Raw genomic sequence first — 23,852 nt, 5'->3', positions numbered from 1 at the left:
ATTGTTATGTTTCATTGTATTTGTGAAAGGGTTTTCATTATTAGTTCTCTTAAATGTGATGATTAAAAAAAATCCTTATTCTAAAAAAGATGCAATTTGCTATGTAAAATATGAACTTGAATACTATCCTAAAATGAAAAAATGGAATAAACAGAAAGATATTAATGAAGATTTTCCTTGACTATTTTTCATACATAGACTGCAGGGTATCAAACTCTAAAACGGAATAATCATTAATACCACAGTTCCTACTTGAGTGTGAGGCAAAATTGATTGTAAGCCTCAGTTTCTTCATCTATAAAATGCAGTTACAATCTCTACCACATGGAAAATATCACAGAAATACTAAATACATACTTTCATGTGAGCATAGAATAAGGTAATATAGGAATTATTCAAATTTGTGAAAGAAGCAGAGCTTCTGATTTGGAGTATATTTCATAATTATGAGCTCGATAGTTAGTTAGTCCTAACATCTGATATAAAAAAATGAGAAAAAAAAGAGTTTTCATTGAAATATGTTGAATTGGTTGTCTTTGTCTTCATTTTCTATTTCATTATAACATTTCTTGTTCTTTCAGGAATCTGGCCATTTTAAAACTACAGAAGCAGCTTCTCTTTAGAGCTATTCTGTCTTGGTCATGGCTAAACTTCTGTGTGTTATTTCTCCTCCATGCTTATTTGTCAATTTGTAATGATTTCATTCTACATATCCAGGTTTATATGTAAATATCTGGACCTTTGGTATTATGTGACTTATGTGCATATTTTGGAGTGTTTTTTTTTTTCCTTCTATAACAAAACTGATGTAGGGCACTGCATCGATTTGTAGGACTTACAATAGCATCATAAGAGATAATAATCTTCCAGATTAGATGTTTTCCTTAAGAACTCACAGTCTGAGTTTCATACTAAATAAGAGTAAGTAGAAATGGAAGCAAGGAGATATGGGATTCTAGGAGGTACTGAGGTCTCTGGGAGATGTTCTCATGCTAGTATGTTCAGAGGTTGACATTGTGCTACACCAGGTATTCTAGCTACTCCAAGTCCTCAGTCTCTGGGACACAAGAAGGGAGAGGAGAAACAGGAGTGTTCTGAATTACTGTAATTCCCACATTCTCATCTGGAATAGCTACCTGTGCCATATCATTATAGATAGCTATATCATTTTCTCTGTGATTCCTACAAATGGAACTCTGTACTGGAATATGAACATCAATGTCCTAATAATGCAATATGTACATTCCAAAATAGTTTTTTGTGGATTATCAATATTGAATATCAAGAATAAATTATTTGTGTAAGAGCAAATTCTGTCTGGTTTAATATGTTTTATTATAATTAGTTGTGTATGTGTCTGTTTTCCCTAGAGGGTTGTGAGGACTTGGTGAGCAGAGATCATGTCTAATACATTTTGATTTCTCTAGCAGTTAGCACAATGTATAGAATGTAGTAAGTGCTTAATGAATACTTGTTACATGGAAGTAATTGTGCACTATCCTGCTATCCTTCACACTGTAATAATGGAAGCTGCTTTTAGTTGACACAATTATTTTTTCCCATTAAAATATAATTATCGATAAGCCATTCCTTATAAAAGTTTTTATAAGGTTGGGAGTGTTTCACTGCGGTTGAGGTTCACCCCAAGTACCAGTGGTTTTCCTTTTCTCACCACCACTCCAGCACTGGGTGTCAAGACTACCACAAAGGGAGTGCTTATCAGCTTTAGGACCTTTGAAAAGGAAAGACATCCACATAAGATTTACGCAAGAGCTTGCATTCTTCAGCTGCTAAATTTGTCACAATGAGTAACTGTTGATGGCAGCCCTTTCTCCACACTGACTTGAGTTCCATAATGGTGGTGCTATTGGCATTTGGGGAAGGCTTCACTTTGTGTCAATTCGTAACACCCCTGGTCTCTACACCACCCCTGGGCAAGAGAACTATTGCTAGGATAACAAAATTGTAGTGTCTCCTCGAATGGAAATAAATGTTCTGTAAATGTTCAAGGGGTGTATGGTACTTCTCTACTTAGGTCCTTGGCAGCCTCCCAACATGGACCCCACTTCTTTTCACTGAGGGCCCCATTCCCAGGACATGGCCCATTGTCCTCTGTCTCAGATCTAGTCTGGCTATGGAGAGTGTAAGGTTGTATTGTATTTGAAAGCTACACATTAGCCTCCTACATTTTCATCAATCCAGGCAGTCACATGAGACTCCCGGGTCTGAGATCATTGACTTTATGACTCACGAGGTGACAGGCAGCATGAATTTTACATTCACATGGATTCTGCTCATCCCCCAAGTATTGAAGGAGGGTATGCAAATGTGGGTTCAGGGGCATGCTGGGCACAAGTGGGTTTGTGCCAGAGGTGAGGAGCTCCAAACTTAGGACATTCCTACTCTGAAAATGGGGCTGCTAGCAAAAATGCCAAACTCTGGCCTGGAAAGAAACATTATCTTTATTATACTGAATTAGAAAACAAATCTCTGTCCCAAAAGGAGGTAGTATCTCTACTTTCAAGACTATTTCCTCTACAAAGAGAAAGTTACCACAAGCTTTTGCAGAAAAGTGGAAGTTCATGGAAAAAAATGGTCTCCCCAACACAGCTCTTCCTGGCTCCAAGAAAGAATGGAGTAATCTCTTCTCTCTGTACTCTCTTAAGATTCTCTTGTTATGGTATAAATTCAATGCTCTGCTTCTTTCAGACTTCCCATTTTGATTTTCAAAAATCAGCCTAAAAGAGCATAATGTTTCTTCTTGCTATTTTCATTACTGCTGTAACAATTCTGCTTCATCTCAAGGTAATGTGGATGCCGCTGACTCACCAGACGACAAATCACTACAAGGAAGTGGGAAAAAGAAAAACAGAAAGATTAAAAGTTCAAATTACTCAACTACTTTCTGACTTCTAAAATAACTTTCCTGTCATCAAGATTCTCCTCCCACGCCTTACGCACTGCTCCCTTCTTCTTTAACAGAAATCTGTACCCCCAGATTTGTTATTCCCATAGTCTAGGTATCCAACAATAAAACAAGCTAATCGAAACCATCTGAGTCTTACAGTGTTTTTACCAAGTTACCATTCCTTCACGCTTTGATTCTCTACTTTTTCCCTAGGAGAGTTAGGACTGGCGACTCTTGATTTCTTAGCTGCAGATGCTAACTGCCTGGAAAACTTCAGGGGAAAATTCCCACAAATGATTTCTGTGGATTACATTAACTTGTTCACCTTCCATGTTTTATACCCTGGTAGGACCCTAAGGATCCTTCCTTGTGAGAAAGGATGTAACTTCTACCTGTGAGATATTTCTCTCCCAGTAGTCCTGCTTTTGCAGGTCCTGGCCTCTGATTCTGCCATCCTACTGCTGCTTAGCTTCACTTGGATTGTCATGAAGATGGTCAGATGGCAGACTCCCTGTAACTTGTCTCTAACCTTAGCTACATACTGAGCTACATTATCCATACCTCAACTCCCTTGCCCAAAGTTCCAAAGGCACTTTCAATTCCATTCCATTTAACTCACAAATGTGTTTTGAATACAAATTACTGGTCTAGAGTAGGGTTTACCATGACACATCAGCTAGTGCTGTTCTCAAGATGTTTCCAAGTAGTCTCTTTAGAATAGGACAAGCAGAGAAGTAGTTATAACATAAGGCAAAATGCAAATCAGAGTGTGTAGGTGTTGAAAAATAGCTTCATTAAGGAGAGACAGTATATCATCACAATTCCAAGCATAGAATTTGAAGTCAGAGACCAGGGTTAAAATCCTGGTTCTAGGGCCCCTGGTATAGTTCAGAGGTAGAATGGGTGCTTAGCATACCTAAGGCCCTAAATTCAATCCCCAGCACCGAAAATACAATTTAAAAATCCTGATTCTAGGGCTTACTAGAAACTGCACGGTGGCATTGGGAATAACAACTTTCACTTCTAAGGATTTATATGTCGACAGATGTACTTATGCATGATAAAGATGGCCTAAATGGCAACAGCATGTGAACTCATCAGGTACTGAGGAGCCTGAGGAAAGTCAGATTTTGAGAATTTACGGAAAATGGGAAAACTGAAGATGCCAGACAAAGGTGATGTGGTTTAAGAGGTAAATTGTGGGAGGACTTCAGCTCTCTGCAGCAGGTGCGAAATGGAAAGTGAAACATGCACATGGAAAAGTAGTTAAATTAAAGGGGAAAATCACTACAGCAACGATCAGATTTTTAAAAATTTTTCAGAAATGGAAACTGATTAGGAATGAGAATAAGGCAATTTCGTGCTGTTAAAGGAGATTATCTAGATTTTTAAAGTCACTTAGAAGCATATTTTTTCCACCTGCCCAAAAGTTTTCAGCAGTAGGTGGCTGGGGATAGCCTCCCGCGAAGAGGATCCAGCGCGAGCCACTCTGGGTCCGGGAAGGAAGCCCCGGGCCGGGCGCACCAGCGGAACCCGAGCGCAGTGGCTGCGGCGCAGGCCGGGCAGGTTTCCTGGGAGCACGCGGTGTTCCGCCTCTCCGCGGCCCCGGCACCCGGAGTCGCTGCTTTTTTGGTTCTTTGTTCCCTTGCTTGGGCCTGATTAAACCGACCCTGCAGACATGTCGGGGTTCAGCCCAGAACTCATCGACTACCTGGAAGGGAAAATCTCCTTTGAAGAGTTCGAAAGGCGGAGAGAAGAGAGAAAAACCCGAGAGAAGAAAGTGAGATGCGCACTCTCTTGTCGTCCTACAACACTTAGGCGTAGGGGACCCAGATGACCCCTTTCGCAGTGATAGGGTGGGCCCAGGAATCCCAGAAGCTTTTTCCTACTAATACCGAAACTCCAATATTCACCCCTCATCCCTGTGCTAAGATCCTCTTAAAACATTTTCCCCTACCGAAAAGCATTTGTCTTAGGTGGTAACTTCTCTCCCCTCCCCCTACCACCCCCCCCCCTTTTTTTTTTTAGCCAAATGGTAAGTTTTTATTTGAGGGTAGCTTAATGCTGGTAGGTTACATGGGAGCTGGAAGAACAGTTTGGAGTCAGAATATTTGACTAGTTCTAGTCCTAGGTGTGACACTAAGTCGTTGGTGATCCTGGTGGGTAACTCACTTCTTTGGGCCCCACTTTCCTTATTTCCGGTATCAACCCCAGGGCCTAGCCCACGCCAGCCAAGGTCTCTACAACAGAGCTAAACTTTAAACCCTGAGCTCCCATTTTTAAGGAGTCCCAGGCTGGTGTGGTATAATTTTCCACAGAGTGAACTAAATTGATAACAAAATCTACACTCATACTTTATTTTTCATGCTCACCAAGAAATATCTGAACTTTCCTTAGCTTCTCATTTATTTGAAGTCCCAGGGAAAATAAAAGCAATTGAACATTTTGAAGTTAGCTCGTGGTTTCTTACCTAATTGTTAAGTGTCCCATGTCTTCGTTTAAAGTATTAGATTAGTGAAATAATCACTTCTGTTATTTATTTATTTTTCTCAAATGACTTAAGATGTAAGAGTCAGACCTAAGTACTTTGAAATGCTTTGACAGTATTCAAATTGAGATCCACATCTGGTGGCTAGTCCCAGGTTTTATAAATAAAAATTAAGGCAAAGCTAAATTTGGGGAGAGCTAAATCTGCACTAGTTTTTGGAATCAGTTAAGCTAATTTTCAATCACAGAGTCTTCAGGAAAAAGGAAAATTATCAGCTGAAGAAAACCCAGATGATTCTGAAGTTCCATCTTCATCAGGAATTGAATCCACCAAATCCCAGGACAAAGATGCTAATGAAGGTATGTTGGGATTATTTGCTTTGTGCATTAAATATTAAGAATTCCTAAGCAAAGTAATTCAGTGAAAACATTTTGTTTCATTGAAGTGGTATTATTTATTGCCTGGTTTATTAGGAGTATAATGCTCAGTGTATAGTAGCTGCTCAATAAATATTAGTAGGTATATATGATAATGGTTATTTTTGTGAAATCCTCTTGTTGAAGAAGTGTTTCAAATTGATGTATTTGTTTGGTAACCTTTGTAGTCATTATTTTTTAAATTGGGCCTCTTATTTGGTGACTGATTTCAATCTATACTCACCCAAATTGTAGTGAGTCATACTTCCATACAAACTCCCTTCCAAACCATGTCAGACTGGAAGGTGAGTGGCTGTTCAGATGGGAATTCACACACAAGTATTTTCACACTTGTAGGTATTATGGTATTATGGTGTGCTACCTCATTCTAGGATCCAGTCCTAAGCTTTGCATGTCCAGATATTAAATTTGGTTAGTACACCCAGACTAATTAAACTCATCAGAGTCTACTAGGTGAAATAATAGGCAAATCTATTAAGTTCTAGTGATTGATACACCTACTGATCAGAGTCAGAATGCTGATAATAGCTCATAATATCCATTTGCCCATGTCAAGTTTACCTAATATGCTGAATTATCAATTAGAATGTACCTTCATGTATAGGATCTGATGTAGAACTACACTAAATTCTAGTTTTGGTGGGTAAAAATATAGACTGGCTCTTTTCTTTTTGAACAAATAAGCACACAGAGAACACACAGAAAACAAACAAGCTTTATTTCTACCTCCCTGGACCACATGAGGAAGAAGGGGTAAAAGGAGGAAATTGGGATTACAGTTTCTTAGTTTGCCATGCAAGTGGAGTAGAGAAGCAACTGAAGTTCTACAATCTGCGGGTCCTTCTTTATTTGCTCAGGGGATAAGCAGCTCTTTTATAGTTAGTCTTTGAGGTACAATTCTAAGAGTAGGACCACTGGGTGCTTGTCAGCCTTTTTGCCTAAAGTTGGCCTCAAAAATTGGCCATCAGGACTTCCCTTTAAAAAAAAAAAAAAAGGTGATCAACTGAGTCCAGTTCTAGCTCTTTATGAGCAGAGAGGCAAGAATTGGGGGGGGGGGGGGCTCAGCTAAAATAGTACCCTCAGTTTTTAAAGATAAAAATTTCCCTGTTCCTAAAAAGGAATTGGCCCAGAACCCTTTGAAGACTCTTGGTGAGTGTGAGCATGTTTTCAGAATACACGGGGTTACTTTTGAACAAGCTTTGGCAAAATCTACTGATTAAAACATATGGTCTTTAGGATCATTTCTTCCTGGACATTGCTGAATATCATTGCTAAATTCTTGCTCTGGAGTTCCTTTTGTGTAGAACTCACACAGATAGGGTCTTTTAATTTCATATTCACTTCATCATTGCTGATATTTAAAACTACAATTTTTATATATTGACCTTGTATCCAACAACCTTGTCAAATTAATGTATTCTGACAGTTTGAATTTAGATTCTTTTGGATCATTTATATATGATCATGTCATCTGTAATGATAATATAATTTTATTTCTTCCTTGCCATCTTTGCTTTTATTTTTTTACTTGGTTAGGACATCCAGTAAAATGAGTAAAATGTTGAATGGAAGTGGTACCAACAGGAATCTTTGTCTCAATCTCAGTAACTTTCAGTAAATCACCATAAACTATTCATGAAAAGTTTTGAAGATTTTTTTCCCCCAGCAGTACTAGGGATTGAACCCGGGGCTCTGTGATGCTGAGCTACATTCCCAGCCCTTTTTGTTTTTATTATGAGACAGGGTCTTGCTAAGTTAACCCAGACTATCCTGGAACTTGCCATCCCCCCGGTCAGCATGTGCCACCATGACTGGCCAGTAGATACTCTTCATCAAAGTAAAGATCATCCCTTTCATTTCTAGTTGACTAAGAATTTTTATTAATAATGAATGTTGGATTTTAGCAGATTATTCTTTATATCCAGATAATCATTTGATTTTTCTTTTTTTCCTTTATTATTTTTGTTTTGTTCTTGTGATGAATTTTGCATCTTTCTTTTCATATTTGTTTTGGATGTTCAGAATTCTTGAATATGATGTTTGTCTTCCTAATAATAATAAATAATAATAATTATTTATTTGTTGTTCAGAACACATAGCTTTTTTTTTCCCCCATGGGGCATTTTATTGTATGTATGTTTTACATCCCCAGAAAAATAATCCCAGGGTTTTTCCTCCCGTGTTTTCGTCTTACTTCTTTGTGGTCCATGATGCCCGCTGAGGTTGTCAATACAATGAAACCAAACTAACAGGTTGGGAGCAGATTATTTGGCATTTTTCTAGGTTCTTTGAGCTGCACATCAACTCTGGGACTGATCACTCCACACTTGTTTAACCTGCCTGTGAGGTTGACAACAATTTTCCCAGCTCTGTGATCATCAGTGATTTCAGATTCGCCAATGTAACCATGCTTCATCTTCACAGTTAGAAACTGGACAATGACTTTGGAGCACGGTCTAATAAGGACCTGGCGTTTTCCTCTATTTTCAGCATTGTTGATGCTCTTGAGAGCATCAGCCAGGACATTCATGCGCACCATTATGGCGGCACAAAAAGATGGTGGAAAGAGCCAGAACATGTAGCTTTTAAAGTCTGTTCTTCCTTAAACATTGACTATTTCATTTATTCAGTATCTTTGGGGTTTGAAGTATAACTGAACAGGCTTAAGAGTTTTTGAATACAATATTTAAAATTTTAACTATTTTATTGGAACTTTTCTAAAATGTGTTCCATGTCTCTGCTTTATTTAACAGAAAAATGACTTCTGAACTTAACCTTTCTTCATCACTTTGAAGGTCATTATGAACATACAAAAATCATTCTACTGTAGTAGTATCCTAATATGCATATGAAGTATGTGAGGTTGATTTTGTTTCTGAAATAATAATGCTATTTTAATACTAACAGTAGCATTCAGTGAGGTTTTTACTGTATGCAGGTCTATTCTAAGCACTAGTAGAAAGCCTCAGTCATTTGTTCAAGTTTATACAGCTGTAGATAGATATAGATAGAGTTTGAAACCAGGCATATTTGCTGTAGTTCTCACATCTAGCTGATGTGCTATACCATGTGGATTCTACCATGTGCTTATTTAGTTCTTGGGTCTATGACTTACAAATAAAAACATCTTTTTCCCTCTTTGCTTTTTAGCATTTTGTTTTTCTGAGTTTTCCACTTAATTTTGCCTACATATATCCAGATGAACCATAAAGGAGGAGTTGGCTTTCTTACAGAGCAGAAAACATGACTTTGTGACAACTTTCTTCTTTGGGTTGTTTTGGAGGATGCTAATTTATTATTAGCAAATAGTGAATTACTATTTACTATTTACTTTAAAGTATGATGTTGCTGGGGTCAGAAAATTGTATTCCATAAAACCAGAAAATACTTTTTCCTTTCAACCACTGAGTGTTCCAAAGTTTTAATTCCCCACCCTCCCCAATCTTAATGTCTCTTTCTGTAGGAGAAACATCAGATGGAGTGAGTAAGTCAGTTCATAAGGTCTTTGCTTCCATGCTTGGAGAGACTGAAGATGATGAGGAGGAAGAGGAAGAAGAGGAGGAAGAGGAGGAAACACCTGAGCAACCAACTGCAGGCGATGTATTTGTATTGGAGATGGTTCTTAATCGTGAAACCAAGAAAATGATGAAAGTAAATTACTTATTTATATTTATAAAGTGTAAGAAATTGACATAGGCATTGAAAAGAAAGTTTTATACTTGGGAAACAGTTCAAACAATAAGAAAGGAAATACTGTGAAACAGTTGCTGTTATTTATTTCTTATGTTTTCTTTTAGGGAATTTTAACGTAAAATCTTAGTTATCATATTTGTCCAAACGTACTATGGTTTTGCTATTAGAAGGTCTATAGTATATCTTAATTTTTTTTTAAACCAACTTCATTCTGAATGGATAAATTTGAAAGGAGGATTTTTTGTGTGTGTGTGTGTGTGTGTGTGTGTGTGTGTGTGTGTGTTACTGGTATTAAACCCAGGGCCTCGCACATGCTAGACAAGTTCTCTACCACTGAGCTACATTCCTATCCTGAAGGAAGATCACTAGTAGAGTACATAATAATATGTTTCTTAGTATGTACATCCATTTTGCAGCATAATAATTTGTTGTTCTAGTTAGTGATAGTAATTTCCTGAACACTTTGATTTTTTGCTTATATTTTACTGTGTTTTGAACTTTTCTACTGTAGAAAGGGTTTTTTGTTTGTTTTTTTATTATTCATTTTCTTAGGTACTTCTCTTTGGAGAATATCAGAATAATTCTGTTTTTTTCTTGCAATTGAGTTTTAGATTTTTTTACTTCAATGTAGACTTTAAGGCCAAAGAGTCAGTTGTAACCATTAAGTCCTTAGTTCTGAATTTAGAAGATTAAAAAGTTTTAAAGGGAACTTTCAGTTTCTTGATGTTTTGTATTTACTAATATCATTGAAATTGAAATCTAATACTTTACTGTGTTTTAATTTAGGTGTCATTTTTCTTCCATACAGGAGAAGAGGCCTCGGAGTAAACTTCCCAGAGCTCTGAGAGGTCTCATGGGTGAAGCCAATATTCGCTTTGCTCGAGGAGAACGTGAAGAGGCAATATTGATGTGCATGGAAATCATAAGACAAGGTGTTTTTTCTGGGGAATTTTTTGGATAATAGCAATTTAATAGTCTTATTTTTAAAACAAATGGAGGAGCATTTCACTCCACTATTTTTAAATATATTCAGAAGCTTAGAGGTGATCGTGGTAACAGTAATTTGCCACATTCACTTCACATTATTATCTAGAAAATGAAGATCATAGGATATGATTCAGTGAGATATCATTAATATTTTTTGAAGTCTTGCAAGCCTCCTTTTTGTTTAATTTTTTATTTTACGGGTTTTAGACTTGTACTATTTTTTTTTAATTATATTCATTTATTTTTTTGTGGTGCTGGGAATTACACATACTATGCAAGCACTCTAACACTGAGCTATACCCCCAGCCCTGTTTTGAAATGGCAGACACGTTATGAATATAGAAGGAAAAAAGAGTGGTTTTTTTTTTTCTTCCATATTCCAGATGAGGCAGTGCTAAATTATTTTAAACTATTTTTTGGTAAAGATGCAATTTAAACTTGTCCTCTTATTTCTTGACTAAATGGCATATCTTGGGCATAAAAGTGATTTTTTTTTTAACTACTTTTATTTATTATTTGATTGTTGCCAATTGATGCTCTGCAGATTGGTTTAGTTAGTTCTGAAACAATGAAATTTTAATTTGCCTTTTCACTATTTTTGCATTTCCTTTCAGTTATACTAGGATTGTTTTAGATGTTATAATTTCTTAGATTATTCTTTAGGATAATTTGAGGCCACTACTTTTGTTGTTGTGACTTTAGAAGTAAGATTAACCAAACTCTTTCTTCAGGAAATTTCATTTGGTTCCTCCTTTCCATTATTACCTAGTCTTTTATTTCAGCTTATAATTGTTTATTATTGAATTTATTATTATTATTATTATTAATTTATTTTTGGTGCTGGGATTCCACCCAGGGTCTCATACATGCTAGGCAAGCACTCTACCACTGAGCTGCATCCCCAGTGTTAATATTTGACTTTAATTCTTAGTCATTGAACTTTGTTTTGGAAACACTTTTTTAAAAATGTAGATTAGTCAGTCACTTTGATCTCCTGGGGACAGGTACTGCTAAGGTGTCCTCTGTGTGTTCATTCCATACTTTCATGTGAGAGCTAGATCATGAAAATTCATTCCCATGATGTGGCTAATGGTTATTGAGATGAATTTACCAAGTTATTGAACCATACTTTGCCTTAGTGAAAGGGAATTTTTCACAAGGAAGGTGCAGTAGAGGATAGGGTTTTAATGTTATATTTTGCTTAAAGAAAACAATGCTTGAAAAATGCTAAGCATGTATGAAAATAAAATAAAGCAAATATAATTTAGTGTTTATTCTAAATTCCATTAAATAGTTTGTATAATTCTGCTAAATGATTTAGAGTTTATTCTAAAATGATCCACAGTTTGAACCATGGGATCAAAATCAGCTCAAGCAGCTTCCCTCTGTCAATTGATTTTATTTTTCTGATTCATTATAGCTCCTCTGGCTTATGAGCCATTCTCTACTCTTGCCATGATATATGAGGATCAAGGTGACATGGAGAAGTCATTGCAATTTGAGTTGATTGCTGCACATTTAAATCCTAGTGACACAGAAGAATGGGTTAGACTGGCAGAAATGTCTCTGGAACAAGACAATATTAAGCAGGCAATTTTTTGCTATACAAAAGGTAATTAAACCATTTTTCTCACTTTGATTAGATGTTATGTAATAGGTTGTTTGGTAATTACATGTGCTACTCTGGGCTAAGATGTTGGCTGAAATGTATTTATTTTCATATCAGTTATGCCAGAGAAAGTATTTGGGGTTCCTCTGTTCTCCTGTTTATCAGCAACTTTATTTACATTGTGAGCTAATATAGCACAAAAGTTGATAGATGAGTATTACTTTCAGTTTCCCACTGAGGTCAGTGTTGGTTCTAGAGAATTAACATCCTTGAGAATTAATGTCACACTAAAGTAACCAAATGAAATAATATGGAGATTCAGGTTCTAACTAGTCTTAGATCAAACCTTAGTCAACTGTTCCTGTGAAGATAGATTTATTCCAGAATAACTTGCTTCTTACCATTGCAGAATTAAAATGTTTATTAAATTTCTGAGAAGATTATGGATCACACCTCTTCTTGTGATAAATATGTAATTATTATTCCTTTCTTTTTAGCTCTTAAATATGAACCTACTAATGTCCGTTATCTCTGGGAGAGATCAAGCCTTTATGAACAGATGGGTGATCATAAAATGGCTATGGATGGCTATAGGCGTATTTTAAATCTTTTGTCTCCATCTGATGGAGAACGTTTTATGCAGTTGGCTAGAGATATGGCAAAGTAAGTTTGGATTGAAATATATATGGATACTTTTATTAATCATCTGTTTTTGTAAATCAAAAAATGCATTTGAAATAGGATATACTTTTCATTGAGGTTTAATGACGTGTTTTTGCCTTTTATATTTTATATTGTGCCTAAATACAGAAGTGGGGTTTTCTAAAAATACTTTTCTGTTTCCAAGTGAACTGATGACTTAGAAAATTTTGTATATAAGATTACATTTCCAATTATAGAAGCTTAAATATAAAGCATATTTTGAAAAATGATTGTTTTTCAGGTTTCCACAACTTAGTTGAAGTTGTATATATCTGTAGTATTTTTAAAAAAAATTTTTTATTGGAAAAGTGCTATTCATTAGTAGTACATTATAATTACTTCCTTGCACACTTCCTCAGTTCTCTTGCTCTCCCTCTCCTATCCAAATCACTTGATAAAGCCCCACTATAGTTAAATAAATTCATCTATGCCTATCTTTACCACCACCTACAATCATTTTATCTTGTGTCAGTACTAAAATAATATTTTAAGATTAAAAATTTCTTTTATAGTTGGCATATGTTATTATGGTGTTATATTTTATTCTAAAGTATGTCATACTACATTTACTTCTCTGATATGTTGTGTAGCCAAACAAAGTGGGGAACATTTTGGCTTAATAATGCCTGTGGTATGCTTTCTGTTCTTATGGGTATCTACCATATAGTATTTCAGCCTAGAATTAATCCTCTTGATCTGGTTACAGTAATGTTAGCTCCATTATTTGTATGACTTTTATTCTGGTGATGCTTGGTTGTGAAATTGTCACTTACCCTCCAAGGAATGGGTTATATAAGAATACAAGAAGTATTCTTAGGAAATTTGGTGAGGCAGAGTAACCCCAAGTTGATCCTTGATGGCATACCATGAATATTGAGGGTGTTCCCAGGTTATCTGCTAATAAACTTCTCACTTTTGGTGGTTAGTCTAGTAGGATTCTACTTTAAGAATCAGTAGGTGGCCTGTGGTAGTAAATTTGTTTTTCACTTGTGTTATGTATATTTTTGTTGGGGAAGAGTGGCAGTGGCCAGTTTTGACACCGCTAGTGGGAGGGGCAGGTTTTCTTACATGAAATTTTGTTACTATAATGATTGATTAGGCTTCCCCTTTGGTCCCCACTTTCCCTCCAGGAGATATTTATTGACTATATCTTATGTGCTAGGCACTGTACAAGGAACCAGGATACCCATTATTGAACAAATTTTAGAAGTCCCCTGCCCTGCAGAGCTTACATTTCAGTACAGAACAAACAGCTAAATATTTAATAGAACCTTATCTACCCCACAGACTGGCAGCATTTATATTACTAGGGAGTTTGTTGAACTTGCAGGATCTCAGCTCTGCTTCAGCTCTACTGAATCAGAATGTGCCCCTTTAAAGATTTTCCCACTTGATCTTTATGTACATTCAAATTCGAGAAGTACTGGACTAGGTAAACTATATTGCTTATTAGTACCGTGGGCACTCTCAAGCTAGGGTCATTAATTTAAAGTGGAACCAGCTGGTGTGTTAGCTGGGCAGGTGGTGGTAAAGATAGGCACAGATGAATTTATTTAACTGTAGGGGGTTTTATCAAGTTATTTTGATAGGAGAGGCAGGGCAAGAAAACTGAGGGTGTGCACAAGGAAGTAATTATGTACTACCAAAAAGGGAAAAAAAATGAGGACAGGAAGGACATAGAGAACAGTGAATAAGTGGTAAGATCAGTGCTTTGTAGATCCATTAAGTATTCTTGGTATTGGATTACAGAGGGAATAAGCAGGAATAATAGAAAATTTGAAAAATGAGAAATTAGGGGAAATACTTGAAATTAGGACATTGTTATGCATTGTGACATTGCACATTTTTCTCTGGATTGCTTTATTTTTTTTCATAAATAAAACTTTTTGTCACTATTTAAAAATCTGAATTTTAAATAAATTCTTGGTCTGGTGCTTCATATCTATGAGCTTGTTCAACTTTATTACTGGTCTTATCTCTAGTTGCTTTTCCAGAATTATCTTCATAATGAAACGCCATCAGTTTCCCCAGTTCAAACTTGGGCTTCTTCAGCACTTCTACTGTTCATTTTCTTTTCTTTCTTTTTTTTTTTTTTTTAATACCTTTATTTTATTTATTTTTATGTGGTGCTAAGGATTGAACCCAGTGCCTCATGTGTGCTAGGCAAGCGCTTTACCACTGAGTCATAACCCCAACCCTTTTCTTTCTTTTTTTAATTTTACTTTTGGTACTTGAGATTGAATCTAGTGGTACTTAACTACTGTGCCACATCCCCATGTCCCCCCCCCCCCTTTTTTTCTAATTTTGAAACAGAGTTTTACTAAGTTGCTTAGGACTTTGCTAAATTGCTGAAACTGGCCTCAAACTTGTGATCCTTCTGCTTTTGCCTCCTGAGTCCCTGGAATTACAGGTGTGCATTACCACTTCTGCTGCATTTCTACTTTTCCAATAAAGACATCATGATGAATATAAATAGATTGACAAGGCTTTTCTGTCTTTTGTGATGTTGAATCAGTTTATTGATCCCTTCTTTCAAGTGATTTGTCTGCATCTTTTGGGTCATGATTTCCATCATCTTTTTCCAGATTTAGCATACCTTCAGGTGCTGAGCATGGGGAGGGAGTAGGTAACCATCAGAGGTATGGGCCAACTGGAAATAAAAGCTTGAAAAGTAATATTAAGAAATAAACATAAAAGATGAGAAATTATTCAAAGCGAGGGCATTGACTGGTGGAAGAGCCGTAATGGGTCTGATCCTAACAAAGAGAAAAGCCCTTGAATGCTTTATTTATAGTGAAACACACCAAGGGATTCAGTGAGGCGCTTCTTCAGAAAAACAGGGTAAAAAAGGGGAAAACAAGTTGTTTAGGGCTTGGCAGGTTACACCCATCTCCAGGTGGCTGCATTTGAACCTAGGTCTAAGGCAGTGTGCCAGGATGATCTGGGTTTTCTCGAACCCCGGGGAATTTCACCCTGGAGTTCCCAGAAAAGCAGCCTCCCTACCTTATGATGGTTCAAACAAATCCATAATTCATACATGGCTTCCAAAAATGATTGTTGTGTTTTTTAGTAAAACCAACACAGACCAGATGAAGCAAGTAACCCTCAGTAGTCTTGACATCAACATGAACTTTAATTATATTCTGCCATTTTTTGACTGGGGAATCCATTTTGTCATTAGTAAGATCCATGCCATGGAAGTTAGACAGGTTTTGTACTGTACATCCTCAGTTATCAGTTTGAATTTTCTAAATGCAATTTCATCATTTGCATATCAGCAAGCCTCACCACACAAACCCTGGGTCCTGGGCCCTTGGGACTAGTGCCTTCCCAATATTTGTTTTTTGTTTTTTGTTTTTTTTTTACTTTTTTCTTTTGTGGTCCTAGGGATCAGACCCAGGGATTTGTGCTTTTGAGGCAAGAACTCTACCACTGAGTTGTCCCTGAGACTCCCAATAATTCTTACACTGAACATTTGAATATACCTTTCACATTATACAAATCTTTTTTAGACTCTTTTTTGCCACCTTTTATAAGGGACTTGTTCTTTTGTCATTGTGTTGCTCATCGAACCAGAATGCTGATTATGATTTTAAAAAAAGAAAATGTTTTCTACTCTCAAATTTTAAGAAAATTAAACCATAGTTAATTAGAGGGACTCAGCCAAGGACTGTTTTTTATAATCATAATTAAGTATTTGTCTGTTTTGTAACTTCACTTTTTTAGGAGTTACTATGAAGCCAATGATGGTACTTCAGCTATCAATATAATTGAAGAAGCTTTCTCAAAACACCAGGGCCTAGTCTCTATGGAAGATGTTAACATAGCAGCCGAACTGTATATTTCTAACAAGCAATATGACAAAGCCTTGGAGGTAGGAGTGTTTGTTTTCTCTGTATTCCAGAAGTTCTTAAAAATTGGCAATTTCTTATTTAAATTATATATTAAACTGTATATTTAAAGTCTATGGAAATAATAGATTTCTAGATTCTGTAGTAATTCTGTAGGAAATATAAAATGTAGTTATCATATGATAAATGATGTTGCCATTATCATAGGTGCCACGTGTGTCTGCACTTCCTGGTAGCAGAACTCAGATTAATTATTATGATTCATTCAGTTCTTGGCTGTTGAGGAAAGTAGGTTGGTTTGCTGCTGAGTTATTTTCTATCTTTAGTTTTAGTTAATATACAAAAATATTAATGTATCCCAGCTAGGGTTTCTTATTTTAAAAAAGACTTACTGTTCCTTTTTACATCCCATTTTTATGTTGCAAAGATTATTTTAAGTAACTATACCAGTCTTTGCATTATGAAAAGATTTTTCATTTATGTTATTTCCCTGTCTTTTTTTCATTCTTTTAGGTAATTACAGATTTTTCTGGAATTCTGCTAGAAAAGAAAACTTCAGAAGAGGGCACTTCAGAAGAAAATAAAGGTTGTAGTTTCCTTTGCATAAGAAAGTCTACATAATTCTCTCTTGCGCATACTATGGTATTTTGAATTGGTAGTTAAAGTTCTCATAGCAAGTATTCCCAAGAAGCAGTTTTTCCTCTGAAGATTTTAAATCTTTTTCTTGTGTATATTGGTTTATTAGTAGTCATTAGTAGTCATATGAAAAAATGTTTCATATTCCTTTTATTTTTTGATAAGAATAAAAGCATTAGTAAAAGGCCTTTGATAAAATGGCATTTCTCAATGACCCAGGGTCTCTTTTATTCATTCTTGTAGGATAAAAGAATGAACTGCTGAACAGTTTATTAAAAACCTTTAGATTTATAGTGATTTACTTTTCAAAAAGGACTTAAAATGCTGTACTATTAAAAATTCCACTTAAAACTTAAGTATTCACATGAAAAGTAGAAACTAATGATACTCTATATTGTTTGAAAACTCAGTATATGTAATGAGATCTGGTTAGACAGTCGTACTGGAAGTATGGCTTGTAGAGTCTCTTAGCTCTTTCTCTCATCCCTGGTGTTTTCTTTCTACCACACCCATTGACGGTTCTGTGAAAATATTAACATGTAAGAGTCTGTGTGAGGTTATAACTAAATTGGTCTTCTTTATAGGCAGAGTGGACATCCCTGTTCTTAGGAGAGAATTCCTATGTTATACTTTGCACTACTATCCCATGAGAATTTTGTGGAATTGGAGGAAGTGAGTTGATACTGAGTACTACCTGCTTCAGAGTAGGTCCCTCCCTGGCCTGTTGTCATACAGAAAGATTCCATCATGTTGTAATCCTTTGGGTTAAGCCATAATTACTTAAATTTTTTTAAAAAAAATATGACTCATCTTAATAGCAAGTAGTAATTCACTTCACAAATCAGTTTGCTAATTCATAGAGAGCAAGGTTCAAGATGAGATATGGGACAGATAAATGTTCAAGTGGAAAGTTGTTGGGGAAAAGAATCCTAGTTCAATAAGTTTCTTTTAGTGACTATGCTGGGTATGGAGAATGCACCCATGAATATGATATTTCCTGCCCTCAAGGAAGTAGGGAGGGGAGGAAGGGTTCAAATTAAGTGCATATAATTTAATCAAAATAGGAGGAATTATCTGATGATTTTGTGGTAAAACGGGAAGAGAGGAAGTTACTGTATTGCAGATCAGAATATGTTTATAGAAGTACAGTTTAAGCAGACACTCATGGGGAAGGGAGTTCCAAACTGAGTCACAGCATGTTGGGAGCATTGCTTGACCTGGGTAGGATCAGATTGCACCTCTTGGTTGGGCTTCTTGAGTGGAGTAAGGAGTAGAAACTGTGGTATGAAAGCATGAGTTAGGGCCTCTGAAGGACACTGTCAGTTTTAATACTTTCTTTGGACCTGGGATAGGTTAGAATTGAGGCTCTGATGTTATTTTACAGCTATAATTTCTGTTTAACATTTTTCTCCTAAAATATTTGTTTAAAATTTTTTGTTTTGAAAAATATTAAAGTTTTAATTATCAATATAATGAGACATTTTATAATTCAATATATTTTACTTTGTTTCACTGATTCTGTTTTTCTGCCTCCTTTAGTTTGTTAATGATTTAGCATATCTGGAATCAGGAAACACCTTATCATAAATCACCGGCATGGTAGAGTTTTCAAGTAGTGGTATTTTTCTTTCTTAGAACAGTTGGTTCCTGGTGGGCATGGTGGCGCCTGAGGCAGGAGAATCACAAGTTCAAAACCAGTCTTAGTAACTTAGCAAGGCCCTAAGCAACTTAGCAAGACCCGGTCTCAAAATAAAAAGGACTGGGGATGTAGCCCTGTGGTTAATCACCCCTGGATTCAGTCCCTGATACAAAAAAATTAAAAAATGAACAATTGGTCCCTGATTCACAATTTTTGCAACTTTATAATAGTTACTATAGTATGAAAGTAATACATGTTTGGTAGAAACTGTGTCTTGAACTCTTTTTTTTTCTTGTGGTCCTCGGGATCAAACTCAGGGCCTTACATATGCTAGGCAACCTGAATTTTGAATTTTGATCTTTTTCTAGGTTAGCATTAGGCAGTATCAGAGTCTCTGATGATGCCAGGCAGGAAGAGCAGGCTGTATAGTTCCATCAGTCATAGATCATGAGGCTAAAAAACTGATGCCCTACAGTGGACTGTGTTGTTAAATTATGTTGTTCAATGGATTAGTTATATTAAATATATTTTTCAGTTGATAACATTTTCAACTTAGGATGGGTTTATTGGGACATAACCTATTGTTAAGTTGAGGAGATCTGTGTATAAAATAATGATGCATCTGAAATCTACAGTATCTTACAGTTTATAAAATAACTAAAAAATATATATAGGAGAATAGGAGATCAGAAGGTTGAAACACTTCCAATGTAAGCAAAGATTGTTTTCTCTAGGCATTTTTGAAAATGAAAACACTAATTGGTAGATTGTGTTGCTATTGATATTCAGATTTCTTAATTCTTCTGTGAAAGATTTAATGAGAATTCAGGAGAATAAAGTGTCAGTGACCGACATCATCAGCTTTTTAAAAGATAGGGCTAATATGTGGTAGTTAATAATGTATTATATAAAGTGTAGGGAATCTAAATGTATATGCTCCTTAGCATTGCCAAATTATTGAGTGTCTAAATAATTGCTTGCAGTCTCTGTACTTACCCAATTGAATTGGTTACAGTTTGTGGACTGGCACAGGTCTTAGACTACATCTTAAGTAGCATTGCCCTGTAGTTTTATAAAATGTCCTTGCCTTTTTAAATATACTTTACCTGAATTCTGCCTTGTCTGATATTGAGGTTGTGACTTCTCCCTTTTTGTTTGCATGTTATTTGCAACTGTTCAGAATCTTTTGATTTTAGATATGCATCCTGTGCTCAACATAAAGTTGACTTTTACTTTGTGATTTGATCTAAAAGCAAGGTTTTTGACTTACACATCTGTACAGATTGACTGTTTAATAGGGATAGTTCGTTGAATAGTGTCTTAGTTCCTTTGGGCTGCTATGACAAAATACTCTAGACTGGGTGATTTATAAACAACAGAAGTTTATTACAGTTCTGGAGGCTGAGATGTCCAAGGTCAAGGCACCAGCAGATTTGGTGTCTGGTGAGGGCTCTTTCCTCACCCATAGGACTTGTACGGGTCTTGCTGTGTCCTCACATGACAAAAGGACTGGACGAAGTACTTCAGGCTTCTTTTTTAAGGATATGAATCCTATTCATGAGAGCAAAGCCCTCAGACCTAATCATGTCTCAAAGACCCCACCTCTTAATATCATCACTTGGTTCAGTTTCAACAAGTAAGTTTTAGGGGAACACAGACATTCATACTGAGGCAAGTATTTCTAGAACACAAATCAAAATGATAATTTGGAATATAGTATCCACATATAAATAGAATCCCATTTTAGTAAAGTCAAAATGCTTAATAAAATGATTGCATTATTTAATCCTATTCGGATAAGTGCCTATAACTACTATTTACTGAAGAAATATGCTATAAATATAGCCAAGTCAGTCAGACCAGTTTTTTTCTTCTTCCAATGGAATTTATGTGGGGTCTAGGGTGAATAAATTTCCATGTTGGGAAAATTCTGCTTTATTAGCAGAATAAATAAGCTGATCCTTCCCTCACACACCCTGCCCCAGGAGCCCAGGATGGTACTAAAGAATGAACCCAAGAGTGCTTTACTACTGAACTTCTTCTCCAACCTTTTTATTTTTTATTTGAAGATAGGGTCTTAATAAGTTGCTGGGACTGGTTTTGAATTTGTGATCTTCTGCCTTAGCCTCCCAAGCCACTGGAATTACAGGCATGTACCACCATTCCTGGGAATAAGCTGGGTCTTTGATACCAGTTACTACCTTGAAGCTCAGTGATAGAAAGTCTCTTAACTAAACTTGTCCAAATCCTTCTATGACTTGGTAACTTTCAGCAGTACTATAACTTATGACAAGTTCTGTAAAACATGAAAATTATTTTATTTTAAAAGTAGTTAAAAATTTTATTCTACCACTTTATATCACTGATTTCCTATATACTTCAGGATTTTCTAAAATGGAACACATACTTTGAATTTTACTGATACAAATTTTTCTTGCTTAAAGTATTTTAAATGTGGATCAAAAGTTCTTTAATTTCTCAGGGCTTTAAAAATTGTACTTCTTCTGTAATGATGTTTTAGAAAACAAAACAGTATTATTTTTCCCTCATTGCCACCCCCCCTTTTTTTTTTTCAGAAAGCAGTGACTTCAGGCCTTTATTTTGCAGTCTGAAGGAAACACACCTTTGCCTGCCTGCTTGCAACATAAACTGAATTTTATCCTTTTCTTAATCTAATTGTAATAAAAACTAAAGAGATGTCATATAACCTGATCATTTTTTTTCTTTTTTTTATTCTTTGTAGTTTTGATAGAAAGTATGGGAGTTTGTTTTAGATAAGTAGATACTAGGAAAAGAATAAGAAGGATGAATGCAAACAAAAGGGACAGACTGAAGGAGATATAAGAATCTAATAACAGAGTTAGAATTAGAATTGACTGTAGAATTAGAGTCAATTAGAATTGACTGTGGAATCATTTTCTTTGAATAAAGTAAATGAGATATTATGTACAAAACAGTTTGCTTCATTTGCCCCACATTCTGTGCTTGCATATAAGAACTGCTTCTTGTCTGATGATTTCCCAGCTGATGAGAATGTTACCTGCACTATACCTGATGGCGTTCCAATAGATATCATGGTGAAGTTGATGGTCTGCCTTGTACATCTCAACATCCTTGAACCACTTAATGTAAGTAACGTTAAGATGTGCACTTGAGATACTTCAGGTTGAAACCACAGTTTTCTTTGGATGACAAATACTGTAACTTGACCCTGGATTTTCACATTTTTTAACTGAAGAGGTCACAATAATCATCAAATTACTTTTGTATGAAGGTCTAAGACAAGCTAAAAGTGTTTTGGAATTGACCCTGTAATAATTTGTTTTCCTTTAAAATGAGAACAATCCAAAGATCAAAAATTGAGATTGGGTCTTTAGTTCATTGATAATAATTCTGACACCTGTTTTCTTTTGCTGACTTTGGACCAAGTATTTTCATTGAAGAAAAAATGTAATGGGCCTCTACTTTGTTGGCTCCAGGATAGGTTATTGAGTAAAATACTACAAATCCCTACCATCATGGGTTTTTTGTTCTAATGGGGTTAGATAAAAAAGTAAAATAAATTCATAAAATATGTCAGATATTGGTTGGTGATAAATGTTCTGGAGAAAAACAAGGAAGAAAAATATTGGGGAATATTGGGGGTGGGAAAGCTCGCAAATGGCATCAGAAAAGTCATCCTCTTTGGCATTTCAGTGAGACCCAAAAGAAGTAAGGAAGTAAACCATGGGGATATCTAAGGAAATCATTTTCCAAACACATCAGCAAACACAGGGATGACAAGGAATGGGTGTACTTGGCTTGTTAGAAAAGGAGCTCAACAGAGCAGAGTGGTCCTAATTCCTGCAGTTGCCTGCCTTTAAACAGGTCCACATCATGTTTTGAATGAGTGAATGATAGATGTATGAGTTCTTTTCCATAGAGATAAATAGAAAAATGATCATTTAAGCTGTTTTTATTAAGCCTTGCTCCTTTCAGCTTGCTTCATATAACTGACATATATTAAAATGAGAACTGTACATAGATGTGCACATTTGTAATGAATGTTTGATAACTTCAGGCTTTTATTTGGGGTCTAGCCTCTCTTGACAACACTAGTGGAACAGAATCCTGAAGATATGGGAGACCTTTATCTAGATGTTGCTGAAGCTTTTCTGGATGTTGGTGAATATAATTCTGCACTTCCTCTCCTCAGTGCATTAGTTTGCTCTGAAAGATACAACCTTGCAGTAGTTTGGCTTCGGCATGCAGGTAATACATTTTTAGTGGGAGGGAAGAGTTTTAATCATATAAGCAGACAAGAACTTATTATTCCAAGATGGCAATAATTGAATCTTAGTGGAAGTATTTCTGGTACAGGCATTTTTATGTTTGTTTTTTGAGACTGTAGATTAAACCCAGGGCCTCACATGTGCTACTGCTGAGCTGTATCTCCAGCCCTTTTTTACTTTTTAAATTTTTACTTTAAAGAGGGTCTGAGTTGCCTTCTTCCTACATCAGACTCCCGAGTAGCTGGAATTATGATGTGTGCCACTTTGCCCAGGTCAGGGTGGTTTTATGAAGATTGGAATTTATTATAAATTGTCATACTACTAAGTGATTTCCCCTCACTGATGCATTGGAGAAACAATTTACTTATTGGTAACAGAGAAGTAGAAGGACTAACATGTCCCTTAAATGTCTGTCTCCTACCTATCCTACCTGTATACTTTGGTTTGTGGTAATGCATTATTAGACTTGGGATAAAATCTAATTTTTGAAGAATTTTTATAGATGCATACTTAATGTTATTTTGAGAGAAAATATTTAATGTATTTTTCAGTACCCTTTGAGCCATACATGTTTAAGATTAAATTTTATCACTTATTTCACTTTGCCTAAGTCCACAGTAATCTGAAATAA

General features: G+C 35.8%; 1 protein-coding gene across 1 annotated transcript in view; it reads left to right on the top strand.

Moving 5' to 3' along the window:
* The first annotated feature begins 4,481 nt into the window (after nucleotides 1-4,481).
* The window catches only part of Gtf3c3 (general transcription factor IIIC subunit 3), a 40,190-nt gene continuing 20,819 nt past the window's right edge, over nucleotides 4,482-23,852 (top strand). The window contains exons 1-10 of the mRNA XM_047545181.1: nucleotides 4,482-4,688; nucleotides 5,644-5,755; nucleotides 9,297-9,484; nucleotides 10,335-10,458; nucleotides 11,934-12,125; nucleotides 12,620-12,785; nucleotides 16,551-16,698; nucleotides 17,189-17,261; nucleotides 21,975-22,078; nucleotides 23,030-23,201. Coding sequence (XP_047401137.1) covers nucleotides 4,587-4,688; nucleotides 5,644-5,755; nucleotides 9,297-9,484; nucleotides 10,335-10,458; nucleotides 11,934-12,125; nucleotides 12,620-12,785; nucleotides 16,551-16,698; nucleotides 17,189-17,261; nucleotides 21,975-22,078; nucleotides 23,030-23,201 — 1,381 coding nt within the window. The 5' untranslated portion in view covers nucleotides 4,482-4,586. The remainder of the gene's footprint in view (nucleotides 4,689-5,643; nucleotides 5,756-9,296; nucleotides 9,485-10,334; nucleotides 10,459-11,933; nucleotides 12,126-12,619; nucleotides 12,786-16,550; nucleotides 16,699-17,188; nucleotides 17,262-21,974; nucleotides 22,079-23,029; nucleotides 23,202-23,852) is intronic.

Source organism: Sciurus carolinensis, chromosome 3 (assembly GCF_902686445.1).
Source record: "Sciurus carolinensis chromosome 3, mSciCar1.2, whole genome shotgun sequence".
Classification (NCBI taxonomy): domain Eukaryota; kingdom Metazoa; phylum Chordata; class Mammalia; order Rodentia; family Sciuridae; genus Sciurus; species Sciurus carolinensis.
The sequence above is the reverse complement of the archived record's forward strand: the minus strand, read 5'-3'. Positions and strand labels throughout refer to the sequence as shown.